This window comes from Thalassophryne amazonica, chromosome 11 (genome assembly GCF_902500255.1).
Source record: "Thalassophryne amazonica chromosome 11, fThaAma1.1, whole genome shotgun sequence".
Lineage (NCBI taxonomy): Eukaryota > Metazoa > Chordata > Actinopteri > Batrachoidiformes > Batrachoididae > Thalassophryne > Thalassophryne amazonica.
The window spans coordinates 48,996,226-49,015,773 of record NC_047113.1 but is presented as its reverse complement, the minus strand read 5'-3'; the positions used below and the strand labels follow the sequence as shown (position 1 = coordinate 49,015,773).

General features: G+C 41.8%; 1 protein-coding gene across 1 annotated transcript in view; it reads left to right on the top strand.

Moving 5' to 3' along the window:
• Positions 1 to 19,548, top strand: part of cdhr2 (cadherin related family member 2) — a 43,455-nt gene that overhangs the window by 17,210 nt on the left and 6,697 nt on the right. Inside the window, exons 11-23 of the mRNA XM_034180941.1 lie at positions 537 to 666; positions 6,511 to 6,692; positions 9,447 to 9,508; positions 9,635 to 9,878; positions 12,207 to 12,446; positions 12,560 to 12,629; positions 12,713 to 13,297; positions 13,385 to 13,456; positions 15,697 to 15,746; positions 15,841 to 15,992; positions 16,082 to 16,178; positions 16,278 to 16,366; positions 18,091 to 18,162. Of these exons, the coding sequence (XP_034036832.1) occupies positions 537 to 666; positions 6,511 to 6,692; positions 9,447 to 9,508; positions 9,635 to 9,878; positions 12,207 to 12,446; positions 12,560 to 12,629; positions 12,713 to 13,297; positions 13,385 to 13,456; positions 15,697 to 15,746; positions 15,841 to 15,992; positions 16,082 to 16,178; positions 16,278 to 16,366; positions 18,091 to 18,162 (2,045 nt within the window). The remainder of the gene's footprint in view (positions 1 to 536; positions 667 to 6,510; positions 6,693 to 9,446; positions 9,509 to 9,634; positions 9,879 to 12,206; positions 12,447 to 12,559; positions 12,630 to 12,712; positions 13,298 to 13,384; positions 13,457 to 15,696; positions 15,747 to 15,840; positions 15,993 to 16,081; positions 16,179 to 16,277; positions 16,367 to 18,090; positions 18,163 to 19,548) is intronic.

The following is a 19,548-nucleotide window of genomic DNA, read 5'->3' as shown; positions in this document are numbered from 1 at the left end:
TGTAAAATATACATGAAACTTGGTTTTCAATGTTAATTTAAATGGCCACAAAATCTGTAATCTGGATCATATTAGATCTGATTACATCAGATCAGATCAAACTTTGTCAGTCCATAAAGGATACCATGCTGCATAACACTCTCAAATATGAAAGGAATTTGATATTTTCTGACAGTTATGAATTTTTGAAAAATTGTTCAGTTAAAGGTAGGAATTTTTCTAATTTTCCAAGATTTGTTCTGACTTTGACCTTGAAAATTGAATCAGCTCTTGCTACTGGGATATGAATCTTCAGTAAAAAATTTCACAACAATTTATGAAAAATTGAGGGCTCCAGGCTGTTCACAAACAGACAAACAAACATACAGAAAGACAGACAGACAAACGAGCAGGGGCTAAAACATAACCTTCCCCACCTTTGTTGGTGGAGGTAATAAAAGCTGTAGAAATGTCTGTATGGACCAAACTATATGATAAACAAAAAGCTCCAAGTGATTTTACTCACTGGCTACTATATATATTTTTTTTCTCCACAGAATAGCAAAATAAGTCTAACGCTGGAGGGAACTGACAAGAACATATTTTCTGTTGAACCTTCACTTGCCATTTCAGAAAGTGATGTTCAACTCATGGTGAGGCAGTCCCAAGAACTGGACTTTGAAAAAAAAACAAGAAATGGTGCTACAGGTAAAACACACACACACACACACACACACACACACACACACACACACACACACACACACACACACACACACACACACACACACACAAATAAAACAATCTGAAATGTATAATGTGACTGTAATGTGACTGTGAGGTGATTTTTATATCACTGAATGAAATGCTTGATGTCTTTGACAAATCTTTGTTAAACGAGTAAACACCAGCACACGTCAGACATACAGTGAGGAAAATATCATACTGAGATGATGCATCCTATAAAATTTAACAACAACAACAAACCCACTAATTTTCACCTGCTTCTGAGCCTGTTGCTTTAAATGAAAAGGAGCTGCTGTTTGCCACGCCCCTCACAGAGAGGATGTGGAGGTGGAACCCTTTGGGTGTGTTGCACATTGTGCATATCAGCTCAACCAGTGCATCTCACACAACAAGCAGGCGCCCAGATATGGACTTCTACAACATATGTTGTAAAAGGAGCTGTTTCATACTAAGTGTTGCTTATAACAGGATACTTCCATTTGCATACATAATTGTGGGACTTAGAGTCTGATAACTTCAGACTTCAGACAACTTTATTGATCCCAAAAAAGGGCAATTATGTTTACACTCCAATTACCTCAGACAAGATACAGCAATTAATCCACAATTATTACTTGTTTAGCATAATAATGGCACGCATCAAAATTAAAGACAACACATATACATTTGACATTGTTTATGTGCACTAAACTTGAAGCAGTCTGTCATCCAAATAGAGGCAAAGTGGGTGAAGGCTGCTGCAACTGTAAGTCGCGCCGCCAGGCGAGCTTGAGAGAGAGGACGAGGCCTGCCGCAGGGAGGGAGGGGCAGAGAGTGATAAGAGGCACACAACAACAACAAGACGAGAGACGATGACCGAGATTTGAATGAGTCCAGTTTTCAGACAGAACACTCCGGAGGCAGCCTTAGGCACCATCAACGGCCTTGTCCGTCCATCCTGGGGGGGGGGGAGCCCAGCTCTGAACAGTCCACTGTCCACAGTCAGCATCAGAGCTGAAAGAAGCAGAGGGCGGGTGAAAAACTAGGGAGAGGCATAAGTGTTGCTCTTCTTCCAGGAGGTTTTTATCACAGCGGCCTTGAAGTGCAGCTGTGTTTGGGGAGCCGAATAGATATCCAGATTAGCAGACACCTGAAAGATTCCACAGTCTGAAACAGAGTGGCTTTCAATACATCTGAATAGAGGAGAGGAGATGTGGTCATTACTGACGATCAAAGCGGTTTTCCAGTGAAGCCATTCTCCCTGAGATGGTTTCCAACATGCGGTTAACACCCGCCGACTGAGCTGACACTGCCCTTCCAATCGAATCAATCATGTGGGGCAGCCTGGACGGGCCAATTAGTGCCGCTTCCACCTTCTTAATTTTCCAGTAAACCAGCACCATGCCTGCTCCACACAGCAGAAACCCGGTCACCACAGCGCTGAAAATATAAACATCTTCAACGTCCTCCACAGACAGCGTGTATAGGCACATGACCTCCCACTTCCTCCAACCGTCCATCACGTAACCCATCACATGTGTCCCGGCAGGACAGGTCGAGGCCTCCGCTCCCGAGTGTCTTGTAGAAAAAATAGTGTCAATTGTGTTCAGAGACCACTTTATCAGATCCATTTTTGCCGTTTTCCAGAAGAGCAAAGCTGGCAGCCTCACAGACAACACGCAGAGATAAGGGAGAGTGGAGGAGATGCGACCGCCCTCGTCAGAGTCCCAACCTTGTCCAGGCTAATCATCAAACCCTACCACATTTAATTGTAAACAAGGGCAATACTTACTCTAAACTTTGTCATTAATCTTAAACCTGTGCAAGGTCTTAAGCCCCTTTCACATCGGGCCCACTTCGAGTTGCGTCGTGCAGCGTCATGACGATGCCACGTGGAAGCAACCCAGTGCTGAGACGATGTAGCTCAACACCACAACAGCATGGGGGATGCAAAGGACGAAGTGAATCGGACGCCAAAAATTAAACATGTTTAATTTTTTCTTCATTGAGTACAGGACGCAGAAAGGAAGTGGTTATAGCGCAAGTCAAGGCAACGCGACGGTACTCAATGTGACTGGAAGCCACACCCTCACAATACAGTGTTACCCGACGCCAATTTATGATTCCTGCTGTGTTCCATTGTTCCCAAAGTATAAATCACGCAGGATTGTTTTTATACCGTGTAGACAATGCAGTGAAACTACATGCTCAAAAAGAGCACAGAAAAAAAAGTTGATTGCAGCCTGACTGCTGCAGCAGCTACTTGCTCTTAAATTCTCTCACAAATGTGTTTAAATAAAGTCCATAAAAGTCCTGCTCACAGACTGATTGCCAGAGGCAGGACATGTCCACATCCAGTAAAAAGTCCAGACATCTCTAGTCCACTCACGGACGATTCGTTCGTGCGCACACATGTGAACAATTAAAAGAAAAAAAAAAACTGTCTGGCTGCAGGTAGTTCCTCGCTCTCCCCTCAAACTCTTTCATTACTGTGTTAAATAAAGGACAAAAAAGGACATAAGTCCTGCTCACAGACTGATTACCAGAGACAGGACATGTCCACATCCAGTAAAAAGTCCGGACATCTCCAGCCCACTCACGGATGATTCATTCGTGCACGCACATGTGAACAATTAAAAGAAAAAAAAACTGTCTGGCTGCAGGCAGTTCCTCGCTCTCCCCTCAGACTCTTTTATTACTGTGTTAAATAAAGGACAAAAAAGGGCATAGGTCCTGCTCACAGACTGATTGCCAGAGACAGGACATGTCCACATCAAGTATAACTCCAAACATCTCCACATTTACACACAGACATTTGTTCGCGCGCACGCACGCAGCTCGTAGTCAAAGGAGAAAGATAAACTATAACAGAAATCAGAGCGTAGACCTGCAGCCCTGCAGCTCTGCAGCCCTGCACAAGAACAAATACGAGGGCTGTCAATAAAGTAAGGGTCCTTTTTATTTTTTTCAAAAACTATATGGATTTCATTCATATGTTTTTACGTCAGACATGCTTGAACCCTCGTGCGCATGCGTGAGTTTTTCTACGCCTGTCGGTGACGTCATTCGCCTGTGAGCACTCCTTGTGGGAGGAGTCGTCCAGCCCCTCGTCGGAATTCCTTTGTCTGAGAAGTTGCTGAGAGACTGGCGCGTTGTTTGATCAAAATTTTTTCTAAACCTGTGAGACACATCGAAGTGGACACGGTTCGAAAAATTAAGCTGGTTTTTAGTGAAAATTTTAACGGCTGATGAGAGATTTTGAGGTGATTCTGTCGCTTTAAGGACTTCCCACGGTGCGAGACGTCGCTCAGCGCTCTCAGCCACCGTCGTCAGCCTGTTCAAGCTGAAAACCTCCACATTTCAGGCTCTATTGATCCAGGACGTCGTGAGAGAACAGAGAAGTTTCAGAAGAAGTCGGTTTCAGCATTTTATCCGGATATTCCACTGTTAAAGGAGATTTTTTTAATGAAAGACGTGCGGACGGGTCCGCGCGTCGGGACGCAGCCGACGCGGTGCGGCGGCACAGGAAAAACACCTCCGTGTTGATAACCATTTGTAAAATCCAGGCGGCTTTTGATGGCTTTCAGTGGAGTGAGTATATGAGAAATTGTTTAACAGGCAGGACATGTTCCAACTTGTCCTTAAGGCTTTCAACAGAGGTGTTTTTCCCGGAAGCGTCCCGGAAGAGTTTTTGGCCGTCTTAAGGATCAAACTCCTTTGTTAACGCCGGTGCAAGGGGGCGTGGCTTAGTTCTGGCTTCACCAGGAATCGTCGAAAAAATTATTCAACATGTCGAATAATTCCGGGAGCACTTCCGGAGAATTCGCGTGACGACGGAGACAACGCGAACAACGGCATTTGATACTTTTTAATTGCCGTTTCATCCTGCCTCTTCCTGTAGTGCCGCAGTTTACACCGCCGTAATTGGCGGCCAGCATTGTATCCCTAACCAACGGAGTGTAAAACGGCGATAGAGCCCACATCGGCGTCCTCAACGGTGTTTTAACCGGCGACAGAGGCAGACAAAACGGCGGTGCTAGCGGACATTACGCCGTTCTAAACCCCACCTCCCGGTTAAAACGGCGTTCCAAACGGCCGATAGGCGGCGGTCAGTATAGAAACGCTAGCGCGCTGCATGCAGGCCTCTCACTCGCGGCCAGCTCCAGATATTTTTGCAGAGAAGCTCTAGTATGCCTCCTAAAAGAAAGTTGGCAGTGGCAAGGACTTAAAGAAGCAGGAAACCAAGAGGTCTGGTTCAGAAGCAGAGGGGAGGCCTGTGGTGGAGACGGAGCAACACGTTGAGGAGGGGGAAAGGAAGGAGAAGAAAAGGCTGAGGATGATCTCCCTCCCCCTGCAGTGACAGAGGCATGTATTTCTGCTGCTTCAGCCTATTATACTCTGGGGGTGGTGTCTATATGCAAATGATCCTGGAGCAATGCAGGATTTGCCTGGATAAAAACCTGCGTATTAACCAGCGGTACACAGGGCATTATCGGCGGCAGCAGAACACCGCCGTTCTCACGCGCCTCTTAACCTGTGATTGTAAAGGATAGAACTGGGTATTAACCCCCGTTGCCTGACGTGTGTCGGATGCTACGGTGTCAAAACGCCGCTTTATTCGGCGGATTTTATGGCGTTTTATCCGCCTATTAGCAGGTAGTACGGCGGTCAAAATGCAGTTGAAATGCTCCACCCCTTTCCACCGCGAAAACAGCCGGAACTACCACGAACTTCAGTCTACGTACTACCCACCGACAAAACCGTCTATGTGTAAACGGGGCTTTGGTCTAACATTACCAACCCCTAGAGCAAGCACACAGGCGCCAGTGGTAAGGAAAAACTCCCTCTGGTGATAATGAGGAAAAAACCTCAAGTAGACCAGACTCAGAGGGGTGGCTCGCTGCTTAGGTCATTCTAACAGTTACAAGGTTTTTACAAATTTTAGAAGAACATCTAAACACACAGTAGAAACAGAAAGAGAATAAACAGAAGAGCAACAAAAACAGAGTCCTTGATTGAAATTAAAAGCAGCTCAAATCTTTGCTTTAATCTTTGCAAGTATAATCAACATTAGTAAGATTTATCACAGTCCATGAAGACCTTTTGGTGCTTAATGCACCATGGGTTTCAGACTCTTGGTCTCCTGGTGGCATAATTAAATTTGAAATGCACTCAACTTCAAACTTACTGGGGTGAATTTGTGTACCAACATTCACCTTGATACTTGAAATCTTTGTTAAAATATCACATACACAGTGTTTTGGATTCTTGTCCCTCTGATGGCCACAATTAGAATCAAAATGCACCTAAAATCCAACTCATTTGATGAATTTGGGATGACTTTATGGACTAAGTTTCACCTTGATACCCAAAGTATTTGTCTCTATATTGCATATACACTTTTTCTGAGACTCGGCTACCTGGTAGTCACAATTAAAAATGAAACGCACTCAACGTTAAAGATGTACGAGGTCTTCATGAAGTAGCATTCTGGACTGTGTTAACCTAAGAAGTTTTGGTCAGGATATTGCATCCACACAGACAGATTGATGCATGTACAGAAAAAACAGACAGACTGACCCAGGCCTGCTCTGTCTTTGGCGATGCACATTAAAAACACATTAAAAGCTAATTTTGCACAATATGAACTCTGTGATGATGAATGAACTGTGTAAGTTCCAGTATGGTTTTTACAGAGGAGTAAATGGCAGTGGTGTGTTCATCCACTATATCTCCAGTGCCCTTTAACTCTCTGCCATGTCTGTGATGTTTTGAACATTTCACCGGTCTGACATGATTTTTTTTTTTGTACTTTTGTGGTGCAGGTGATTGCCACAGATCAAGAAAATACCACCTTCCAGTCCACTGCTACAGTTACTATTAAAATCAAGGACATTAATGACAACATCCCAGAGTTTCCAAAGGACACATATCAGATCACGGTGCCCGAGCATTCTCCAAATGGAACTGTACTTGACACCATTGTTGTAAGTTCTTTCTTGATTTGTAATTTGTAAGTTCTTTCTCAGTTTGTAATTTATTAAAGTAGCAGTGGTATTACTGCTACTGAGTGGCATACATATATATATATATACATATACGAGGTCTGTTAGAAAAGTATGGTACCTTTTTATTTTTTTCAAAAACTATATGGATTTGATTCATATGTTTTTACGTCAGCCAAGCTTAAACCTTCGTGCGCATGCGTGATTTTTTCCACACCTGTCGGTTGCATCATTCGCCTGTGGGCAGGCTTTGAGTGAGCACTGGTCCACCCCTCTTGTCGTTGTTTCATTGCGAGGAAATGGTGGAATGATTTGGGCTTTTTTCCATCAGAATTTTTTCAGAAACTGTTAGAGACAGGCAGCTGGAAACCATTCGAAAAATTTATCTGGCTTTCGGTAAGTGTTACTACAGCTTTAAGGATGGCCCACAATGGCGCACGGTGCACCGCGCTCCGAGCCGCCATCGAGAGGCAGATCATTTCTAAACGGATGGCTGTGTGGAGCCGGGACGTCGTGTGCAATTTCTCTGGTTATCACAAGAGCTGGACATCAGCCATTTTCCGGCAGATTTCACTTTTAACAAGAGATTTTGTCATAGAAAGCCGCGCTGAGGCTTTGCGCGTCACGACCGATTCGCTGATGAAGTGAGACAAAGGAACACCTCCGTTTCGAAGGTCCCTCCGCTCCTCTTTCCATGAAAAAAACTCCTGTAACAGTGGAATGTGCCGAAAAAGTGCTGATGTCCACGCCTTCTGCCTTTTTTTGTGGAAGTCAGACGACGTCCCGGATCAACAAAGCCTTCACATTGGAAATGATCTGGTTGTTTCAGCGGGGTGTCAGCCTGTCGATCGGCGCTCGGAGCGTGGCGCGCTCTCAGCAGCTGTGGGCGGTCTTTAAACCGGCTGGAGCACTCCTTAATCTGTGTAATCCCCATAAAATCGTCGCTGAAAGCCATATGAATTTTCCGAATGGTGTCCACCTGGAGGTCTCTCACAGTTTCTGGAAAAATTTGATGCAGCAAAGCTCCAAATCGTTCAGACATTTATTCGCAATAAAAATCCGACGAGAGGGGTAGACCACTGCTCACACAAAGCCTGCTCACAGGCGAATGACGCAACCAACAGGCGTGAAAAAACTCACATATGCGCACGAAGGTTCAAGCTTGGCTGATGCAATCACACGTGATTCAAATCCATATGGTTTTTGAAAAAAATAAAAAGGTCGGATACTTTTCTAACAGACCTCATATATATAAGCATATATACGAGGTCTGTTAGAAAAGTATCGGACCTTTTTATTTTTTTCAAAAACCATATGGATTTGAATCACGTGTGATTGCATCAGCCAAGCTTGAACCTTCGTGCGAATGTGAGTTTTTTCACACCTGTTGGTTGCGTCATTCGCCTGTGAGCAGGCTTTGAGTGAGGAGTGGTCCACCCCCCTCGTCGGAATTCCTTTGTCTGACTTCTTCCTGAGAGACTGGCGCTTTGCTTTATCAAACTTTTTTCAGAACCTGTGAGGCAGATTGAAGTGGACACCATTCGAGAAATTCAGCTGGTTTTCTATGAAAATTTTAACAGCTGATGAGAGATTATGGAGTCTTACTGTTGCTTTAAGGACTTCCCATGGAGTGGGACGTCGCGCCGCGTTCTGAGGCGCCGTCGTCAGCCTGTTTCGAGTTGAAAACCTTCAAATTTAAGCCTCTGTTGACCCAGGACGTCGTGAGAGAACAGAGAACTTTCAGAAGAGGTCGAGATCAGCAGTTTATCCGGACATTCCACTGTTAAAGGAGATTTTGTAATGAAAGACGTGCGGACGGATTGGTGCGTCGGCAGGCAGCCGGCGCAGCGCGCCGCCACAGCAAAAACACCTCCGTTGGAAGACTTAAGGACAAGTTGGTACATGTCCAGCTGTTAAACAATTTCTCAGATACTCACTCCTCCGTGTTGATAACCATTTGTAAAATCCAGGCGGCTTTTGATGGCTTTCAGTGGGGTGAGTATATGAGAAATTGTTTAACAGCCGACGCGCGGACCCTTCCGCACGTCTTTCATTAAAAAAATCTCCTTTAACAGTGGAATATCCGGATAAAATGCTGAAACCGACTTCTTCTGAAACTTCTCTATTCTCTCACGACGTCCTGGATCAATAGAGCCTGAAATGTGGAGGTTTTCAGCTTGAACAGGCTGACGATGGCGGCTGAGAGCGCTGAGCGACGTCTCGCACCGTGGGAAGTCCTTAAAGCGACAGAATCATCTCAAAATTTCTCATCAGCCGTTAAAATTTTCACTGAAAACCAGCTTAATTTTTCGAACCGTGTCCACTTTGATGTGTCTCACAGGTTTAGAAAAAATTTTGATCAAACAACGCGCCAGTCTCTCAGCAACTTCTCAGACAAAGGAATTCCGACGAGGGGCTGGACGACTCCTCCCACAAGGAGTGCTCACAGGCGAATGACGTCACCGACAGGCGTGGAAAAACTCACGCATGCGCATGAGGGTTCAAGCATGTCTGACGTAAAAACATATGAATGAAGTCCATATAGTTTTTGAAAAAAATAAAAAGGACCGTTACTTTATTGACAGCCCTCGTATATATATATATATATACATATATAAAATGTAAACAATACATATAAATGTATGTAAAATGTTTTATATATATATATATATATATATATATATATATATATATATATATATATATATATATTATTTTTTTATTTTTTTTGCACAGGCAGAGGATCCTGACACGATGGACAAAGACAAACTTGTATACAGTCTTCTTCCAGAGAGCATGTACGTCTGTCTGCATGTAAACCAAGCTGTGGTTAATCCAGTTATTTGACTGAGCCCACTTTGTGCACGCAACTGTTCATTATGATTATTTACCCTTTCTAAAATAGTCTGTCTTTTGCATTTCAGACGACTGTATTTTGATGTGGAGCCACATACAGGCGCAATTTATGTTGCAAATTCCACTTTGATTGACCGAGAGGTTCGATCTCTGTATTCAGCCACTCTGCAAGCTAAAGACACGAGCAACAAGACAGGCAGTACCGTTCTCGAAATCACTCTGAATGACATCAACGACAAACCTCCAGTCATGAACAGAAACTCCTACCAGGAGTTTGTTAAAGAGGGTCAGAATTTTCAGCTTCAGATTCAGGTAAATACCCACAGGTGAATTTTAAGTAAGAGATCAGTGCAGTTAAAGGAACAGAATTCTATTATTTGTGTGTGTGTGTGTGTGTGTGTGTGTGTGTGTGTGTGTGTGTGTGTGTGTGTGTGTGTGTGTGTGTGTGTGTGTGTGTGTGTGTGTGTGTGTGTGTGTGTGTGTGTGTGTGTGTGTTAGTGTTGATTGTGGCATTAAACCCAAAACCTGGAGGTGTCCTACTATACTCATTTTTGTATACAGCAAACAGTTGGGGCTTATTCTCTACTTGCAGTTACACCCACCTTCCACCATGCGGTGCCACTAGTATTTGAACAAGATACAGAAAGCTCTAGCTGTGGGCTGGAGTAGGCCCCGAGCAGGACCCCGAGTCCTGAATAGTTTGTGCTTCCACCAGATATAATTAGTCACATCAGGTGGGCTTAAGCAGTTATGAGCTGGTTGATCAACAGTAAACATGTGCTTTGGCTTATTATGTGTGTGTAGGTCAGCGAGAAATGACAAATTGGCAATAGTTGGTATTTCAAAGAGCAAAACTGAGAAGAAATAGTGTTAAAAAATCCAGTTTATGCAAAGTCTGTAGTAATTTTCAGAATGATAACACTACAGTGTGTAGGATTTAGGGGTGTTTATTCACAGAAATGAAATATAGTATTCACAACCATCTGTTCACATTAATGTATAAATTACCTGCAACAATGAATCTATGTGCAGGAGGCCACCATGTACCACCACAAAGGGACATAGTATCAAATAATGAATGTTTATGAGTTCAATGGTACGAGTATTTCATGAGGTGAAAGCTGGAATGTTCCAATCAACGAGGTTGAATTAAATATTCCATTGAAAGAATGTAAAAACATTCATAATTTGTTTTATATAACAACTAAAATAGATGTTTGTCATTTGATATTATATTAATTTCTAAACAACAGAAAAGGGACTTACATTTTGGTGTGGTGCTTTGACATCAACAGTCCAACACAAACTTTAAATAGGAGTCCAAAATTGTTCTCATTCAACTTGGAAAAACAGTTATATAGTCTCTGATACTTCCAAAAAAAAAGACTGTGTACTTCCTCAGTCCAGCTAACAGCTCTTCATGCCTCCAGACGGCTTATGGCGGAATGGATTTGTTTGTGTGTGTGTGTTAGAAGAATTAGCACCGTCAATTAGATTGTTCAAATTGTCATCCATCAGCAAAACAAGCTCTGCTATGTTTCATTAAATGCCACCCCCATAGTGTGTGCGTGGTCGGGGTTCACACTGTGCAATGGTACAAAATGTATGGAACCAAATTTGCACGGTAAATGGAACCAAATTGCACACTAAATGCAACGCAACACGAATGGTATGAACAATTCATGTCATGTGACATACAAAGCACCAATCAAATGACAAGGATCCACTCAGCCGTTATGTAATTACTCTTACACTTACTGTCTACTGCAGGCTAACAGGCTTGAGAAACCTTATTTTTGTGAAATGGGTCATACATATTTCTTATCCCAAAAGAAGAAAAAGGAGCATGAATCTCCAGGGGCAGAGCTAACATCAGGTGTGGAGGTAGCCTTTCCCTGCATTCTCAGGCATTCTGGGAAGCTAAATATTGACTCTCTAATAACCATTTTCAATCGACAATTTTTATTTGTAATACTGGAAGCTTTCTGAGGACAGTGACTTCAGTCACATATGATCGACTGGCAAAATCCTCTTTTATTCATACTATTGTCTTATTTGGGTTAATATTGGAATATTGCTGACCGTGTCTAGTCTAGTATTGGCTAGTGATTCAGTCACTCTTACGCTGATGTTGGCATATTACCATGCAAAGCACTTAACTACACAATACGGCAATTTGAGGATTAAAGACCTTATCCAAGGACCCAAAGTGATCTTTATGTCTTACGGGGTATCAAACCATGAATCCTCTGGTCACAAGCCTGTCTCTACAACCTTTTGACCAGGGATTAATTATTAGTCATTAAGTAATAGGATATTACTTAATCCAAGGGGAGGTGATGGTCTAGTCTGCAGACTAGTCCATTAAGCAGTGGGCTTCAGACCAGAGGATCATTGGTTCAAATCCCAGTCTGGCCGGACAATCACTGCAGACCCTTGGCCAATGTCATTAATCTCCAAGTTGCTCCCAGTGTGTACCAAGCACCTTGCATGGCAGCACCCTGACATTGGTGTGTGAGTGTGAATGGGTGAATGTGAGGCATCACTGTAAAGCACTTTGAACTTCTGATATAGATGGAAAAGCGCTATATAAATGCAGTCTATTTACCATATTTCTTTACCATTTCTTCATGGTTGCAGGCAGATGATGCAGATGATCCAGAGACACAAAACAGCCAGATAGTGTACGCAATTGTGCCAAGTGTCTACAGTAATAACTTCACTATCGATCCCAACACCGGTATGTTGAAAAACAATGGTGAGCTGGACCGCGAGTCTTTGGACCCTAAGCTAAATGGGAAGATTGAGCTCATTGTAACTGCCACTGACAAGGGTGTACCTGCCTTATCCTCTAATGCAACAGTCACCATCAACATTGATGTAAGCCTTGATCACTTTTTTGACAAAACTTTTGATATTGTGATTTGATTTGATTGATGCCATTCATTTGAGTGCAAACCATAACTGTCTTGTTTCCTGCTGATGTATCATAGGATATCAATGACAATGCTCCACAATTTGATAAGTCTTCTTACAAATTCTTTGTTAAAGAAGGGGTAAAGGGTGAGTATATTACAGTCTAAATAGTTCACTTCTTTTATGGAATGGTGCATTTGGATTACAGTTTTGTTTTTTCAACCAAAAAGGTGCATATGTCGGGACTGTTTCTGCTGAGGATTTGGACCAAACGGCAGAATTTAACCGCATTTCCTTCAGTATCATTGAGGGAAGCTTTGGCAGCTTCATCATTCGCTCTTATCAAAAGCAGCAAGGTTACGGGGGAAACATCACAGTGGACCAGGACATTGAGCTGGACTATGAGAGTGATCGCAACAAGTTCAAATTGCAAGTGCAGGCAACAGATATGGAACAGGACAGTGATGTTGTGATGGTGGACGTCGATGTGTTGGATGTGAATGATGAGAGGCCGGAATTCATTCCTTCTGGCCCTCTGACAGTGAAGGAGGGCATCAACATTTCTGAGCCTATTGGGAATTTCACAGCAGTGGACAAAGATGGGAACCATTTACTGGTCTATGAGTTAGAGTCCCTGAAATGCATATGCGGCGGGACTCTGGAAAACTGCAACTGGTTTATCCTAGACCCCTCAGGAGAAATCAGGGTCACCCCAGGCATCGAGATAGATTATGAAAAATGTAACCAGGCCGTGATGGAAGCCCAAGTGGTGGACAAGAACACAGAGAAAGGAGAGAACAATAGCGCCACACCAGGTCAGCACTGCTTTGTTTAACGATAATTAAGACCCACTACCACATAATGACACAACTGGTTTCACTGTTTCCTTTCCATCATTTCAGGAGTGATGGTGATTAATATTGAAGACATTAATGACAACGCTCCAGAATTCATAACCTCAAATTCTGTATTTGGTGAGTGCTTATTGAATAATTGTTGCTTACTTTTTTGGCTCATCAACTCATCCGGAGTGTTGAGCGAGAGGGTTAGTATGTGTGTGTGTATTTTTTTTTTTTTGCTCCCATTTTTCATGAGCTGAGCTCAAAGATCTCAAATATTTTCTATATACACAAAAGAGCAATTTTTGTCAAATACTGTTCACAAATCTGTCAAAATCTGTGTTAGTGAGCACTTCTCCTTTGCCGAGACAATCCATCCCACCTCACAGGTGTGGCATATCAAGATGGTGATTAGACACCATGATTATTGCACAGGTGTGCCTTAGGCTGGCCACAATAACCAAGGGGCCCAAAAGTATTAGGCCCCTATTTCACACATTTTAATTTGTTTATACCATTTTGTAAATCAGGCTTCTCAATATAAAAATGTCTAAAATTACCTTCCTCAAACTCAAAGCAAATCTCTACAACTTCAAAATCTGTACAAAAACAAAAGTCAAGATGATGGGTTGCATAAGTAATGGGCCTCTTTGGTATAATACCTGTAAATAATCAGTTTTATTGCTAGTTTTCTTCAGACAAGTCAGGGGATGGATACATGAACATTCTGGTAATGTTACATAAAGTCACCAAAAGATCCAAACATTCCCAGAACAAAAGTCATAATTAGGGATGCACCGATACCACTTTTTTCCAGACTGAGTACAAGTACGAGTACATACATTTTGGTACTTGTCGATACCCAGTACCGATACAAATACTTAATGATATCATTACAGTTTTATTTCACTTAAATCAAGTAACTTCACTTTTTGACTACAACAAATTGTCCTTTAACATTAATCCTGTGTTTTTTAATAAATGTGACACTGCCAGACATCTCACTTAAAGTAACCCGTGGACTCCAGCACTACAAAATATAGCACACCAGGAACTGAACTGAAACTGTCCATCACTAATTTATTTAGGTCTATGAGGACTGCTGCAATCAGGTCTCAGAGTATCTGAGACGTTTTATGAATACAAGTATGAGTAAATGAATACGGGTTCGGGCCGATACCTGATACTGGTATCGGGATCGGTGCATCCCTAGTCATAATAATGTCACTGAAGAAATTTGGAGTAAGAAAGACTAGAATTAATATATTTGTCAAATTGCCCTCAACTATAAACGTGACTTGTCAATATATAAAAGGACTTAATAACATTATGAAAATATTCTGGAAATGTTCATGATAACCATAACCTAAATATAACTAATGCATACCAAAACATTATGTGTTAGCTGGGTAACTTTTTCTAGGTTGTCTGGGTGTCTTGGTGTCTTTCTTCATTCTTCTCCTTCTTCCATAGTAACTCAATTTTCGAGAACTGTCTACTCCACACAGATTTACCATACAGTGCCATAGTGTTCGTCTTTCTTCATAATTGATGTAAATAAAATCCAAGACTTATTCACTGACTTGGAAATGTTCATGTATCCATCCCCTGACTTGTTTATCTGGGGATTGATACATAGTCTCTGTTCAGAAGGACGAGCAGACTAGAAGCCAACATTACTTAGACTTGAGCACAAACAAGCATGCAGCCTGTTGAATGTGACATGTAGCCAATCAGAAAACAAGGTGAAGGAAACACGAAGAGAATCCAAAATCAAAACAGTTGTCATGGCGCACCAAAAAGCCTGTGCTCACACTGTCTCCACGCATTTAAACAGCGACTTTTCTTTTTCTTTTTATGTTTTTTTTTCTCTCAGTTAGAAATAGTCCACAAATTGTCACCATTGCTTCTTCCTTGTCCGCCATGTTTGTTTACTTCAAAGTCACATTTGATCACGAGAGGTTTTGCGAGATTTCCCGTCTGACTTGGGAATGTTCACTTGTGAAATCTGTTCATGTGTGGTGCGTTGTCTTTACCGTGTGGCCCCACACAACACACTGTACGACCAAAACTGTTATATCTATGTTTTTTTTTATCTCCATGTGTGGCGTCTCTCAGGCATTGAAACACAACTGACAGTAAATGGGTTCTGGTATTGGCTGATATAGGGCGTTAATAATTTTAAGCCACAACATCCCTCATTACACAAACACATATCCCCTGGGAATATTTAAGTTCAATAAGCATTCAGGTTTATATACTGTAGCTTGGACTTGGAAAAAGATACATAGAAATGATGCTAAGGTCAGAATACTGGTTAGGTTTGCGTGCTATCCATGTGGTTTTTGTATTCATGTTGTTTGTATTTACTTTAGTTGTTGTGTCAGAAATGGCAAGTAAGGGCACATCGGTTGCAGCAGTTGCTGTGAGTATGAATGAAAATCAAAAAACAAATACAATTTAAACACAGCAATAAATACTTGCTTAACATGCTTCTGTATCTCACGTTCTACTTTCAGGCTACAGATCGTGATTCTGGAATAAATAAGGTAATTGTTTTCAAAGTAACGGCTGTGGAATTCAAGGACACCAACAATCAAATAACTCCTATAAGGACACTGTTCGAGGCTATCACCACACAGCAAAACAACATTTATGTCGGAATTATTCAGTGAGTACGACCTTGTGTGCCGGCATCGTGAAGGTTGAGTTTTTCTTTCCTGTAAAATGTTGATGGCAGTTTTTTGAAACTTTCCACAGACCCACAGAGAATCTCGATACTTCATTGAAAGGGAAGTATTTAGTAACAGTGTCTGCAACTGACACTGGCGACCTGTCAAACAGCACTGTACTGGAGGTAAGTGAGCGAGGCAGAGCATACATCAATATCCATAAAATGCAATGCTGCATTTTTATTTTACAGAAAAACTCAAAACTCTGCACTTTTTTTTTTTAGCTTTTCACAGTTGACGAATCTTATAAGGTAAAACTGGAGTTTACGTCTTCCATTGAAGAAGTTGAAAGTAACAAAGATGAGATCGAAAGGTATGTCTTTATATTCCATAATGCATCTTAATTACAAACCCCAATTCCAATTAAGTTGGGACGTTGTGTGAAATGTAATTAAAAACATAATAGAATGATTTGCAAATCCTCTTCAACCTATATTCAATTGAATACACCACAAAGACAAGATATTTAATGTTCATACTGATAAGCTTTATTGTTTTTGTGCAAATATTTGCTCATCTTGAAATGGACGCCTGCAACACATTTCAAAAAAGCTGTGGGATGTTTACCACTGTGTTACATCACCTTTCCTTCTAACAACACTCAATAAGCATTTGAGAACTGAGGACACTAATTATGAGTGTCATGATTGAATATAAAAGGAGCATCCCCAAAAGGCTCAGCCGTTCACAAGCAAAGATGGGGCGAGGATCACCAGTTTGTGAACAACTCTGTGAAGAAAATAGTCCAACAATTTAAGAACAATATTTCTCAACATTCAATTGCAAGAAATTTAGGGATTAATTCTTCTACAGTCCATAATATAATCAGAAGATTCAGAGAATCTGGAGAACTTTCTACACATAAGCGGCAAGGCCGAAAACCAGCATTGAATGGCGGTGACCTTTGATTCCTCTGGCGGCACTGCATTAAAAACTGACATCATTGTGTGAAGGATCTTACCGCATGGGCTCAGGAACACTTAAAAAAAACATTGTCAGTTAACACAGTTCGTCGCTACATCTACAAGTGCAAGTTAAAACTCTACCATGCAATGCAAAAGCCATACATCAACAACATCCAGAAACGGCGCCGCTTTCTCTGGGCCCGAGCTTATTTGAAATGGACAAATGCAAAGTGGAAAAGTGTGCGGCATCTGATGAGTCCACATTTTAAATTGTTTTTGGAAATCATGGACGCTGTGTCCTCCAGACAAAAGAGGAAAAACAAACATCCAGATTGTTACCAGCGCAAAGTTCAAAAGCCAGCATCTGTGATGGTATGGGGGTGTATTAGTGCCCATGGCATGGGCAACTTGCACATCTGTGATGGCACCATCAATGCTGAAAGGTACATCCAGGTTTTGGAGCAACACATGCTGCCATCCAATCAATGCCTTTTTCAGGGACGTCCCTGCTTATTTCAGCAAGACAGTGCCAAGCCACATTCTGCACGTGTTACAACAGCGTGGCTTCGTAGTAAAAGATTGCGGGTACTAGACTGGCCATACTGCAGTCCAGACCTGCCACCCATTGAAAATGTGTGGTGCATTAGGAAGTGCAAAATTTGAAACAGAGACCCCGGACGGTTGAACAACTGAAGTTGTACATCAAGCAAGAATGGGAAAGAATTCCACCTACAAAGTTTCAACAATTAGTGTCCTCAGTTCTCATATGCTTATTGAGTGTTGTTAGAAGGAAAGGTGATGTAACACAGTGGTAAACCTTCCACTGTCCCAGCTGTTTTGAAACGTGTTGCAGGCATCCATTTCAAAATGAGCAAATATTTGCACAAAAACAATAAAGTTTATCAGTTTGAACATTAAATATCTTGTCTTTGTGGTGTATTCAATTGAATATAGGTTGAAGAGGATTTGCAAATCATTGTATTCTGTTTTTATTTACATTTTCACAACGTCCCAACTTCATTGGAATTGGAGTTGTATGTACTGCTTTTATTTTTGGGCTATAAAATAAATATTAGTCAATATTTTATACTGGTTTGTTGGTTAATCGCTGCTCTGATGTTTGCATTCACAGAGTGCTCACTGCTGCCACCAAGACCAAAGTTCACATTCTTGGGTTCAGTTCTGTAGCAGACCAGACAACCCGGCAAGTTCTTCACACACTCCTAAGTTATAAAATTAACCCACTTGAGGTACCTTGGGGTCACTTGAGTTCAGTGAATCTTATTTTACAGTTGTATGCAAAAGTTTGGGCACCCCTGATAATTTTCATGATTTTCCTTTATAAATCATTGGTTGTCTGGATCAGAAATTTCAGTTAAATATATCATATAGCAGACAAACATACTGATACTTGAGAAGTGAAATGAAGTTTCTAGTATTTACAGAAAGTGTGCAATAATTATTTAAACAAAATTAGGCAGGTGCATAAATTTGGACACCCTTGTCATTTTATTGATTTGAATACATTTAACACTAATTATTGGAAAACAAAATTGGTTTGGTAAGCTCATTGACCCTTGACCTCCTTACACAGGCGAATCCAATCATGAGAAAGGGTATTTAAGGTGGCCATTTGCAAATGTTTCCCCTCTTTGCATCTCTTCTAATGAGTGGCAATATGGGAGCCTCTAAACAACCCTCAAATGACCTGAAAACAAAGATTGTTCAACATCATAGTTTAGGGGAAAGATACAAAAAGCTATCACAGAGATTTCAGCTGTCAGTTTTCACTGAGGAACACAGTGAGGAAATGGAAGACCACAGGCACAGTACCAGTTAAGGCCCGATGTGGCAGGCCAAGAAAAATCTCCCATAAGCTGAAGTGAAGGATGGTGAGAACAGCCCAGTCTCATGTTTTTTTTCTTCATGCTCCTGTCATGAAATGATTCAAATTTTTGTGACAGAGTTTTTTAAACTCACTATTACTAACCCTACTCCTACCCCCAACCCTAACCTTAACCATAACATAACCCTACTCCTTCCTCCAACCCTAATCATAACCACCCCAACCACCCCCCCCCCCCCCCCACTTCACTTTTAATTTTGTGCAGCCATCACGGAATGTATTAGAATGAATTTATGCTGCCATGACGACAGTGTGGCGCTTTTCGTCACAATATCACAAACCAATAGATTAATGTATATTTCGTGCTGCTGAATCATGGCATGCCGTGAGACTGGGTTGGTGAGAATAGATCTTGCTGCAGATAGTGTCTCTGTTCATTGTTCAACTATACAGCACACTTTGCACAAGGAGATGCTGTACAATATTGTAATGCAGAGGAAGCCTTTTCTGCGTACACACCACAAACAGAGTCACTTGAGGTATGCTAAAGCACATTTGGACAAGCCAGCTTCATTTTGAAATAAGGTGCTGTGGACTGATGAAACTAAAATTGAGTTATTTGGAAATAACAAGGGGCGGTATGCATGGCTGAAAAACAACACAGCATTCCAAGAAGAATGCTTGCTACCTGCAGTAAAATTTGGAGGTGGTTCCATCATGCTGTGGGGCTGTGTGGCCAGTGCA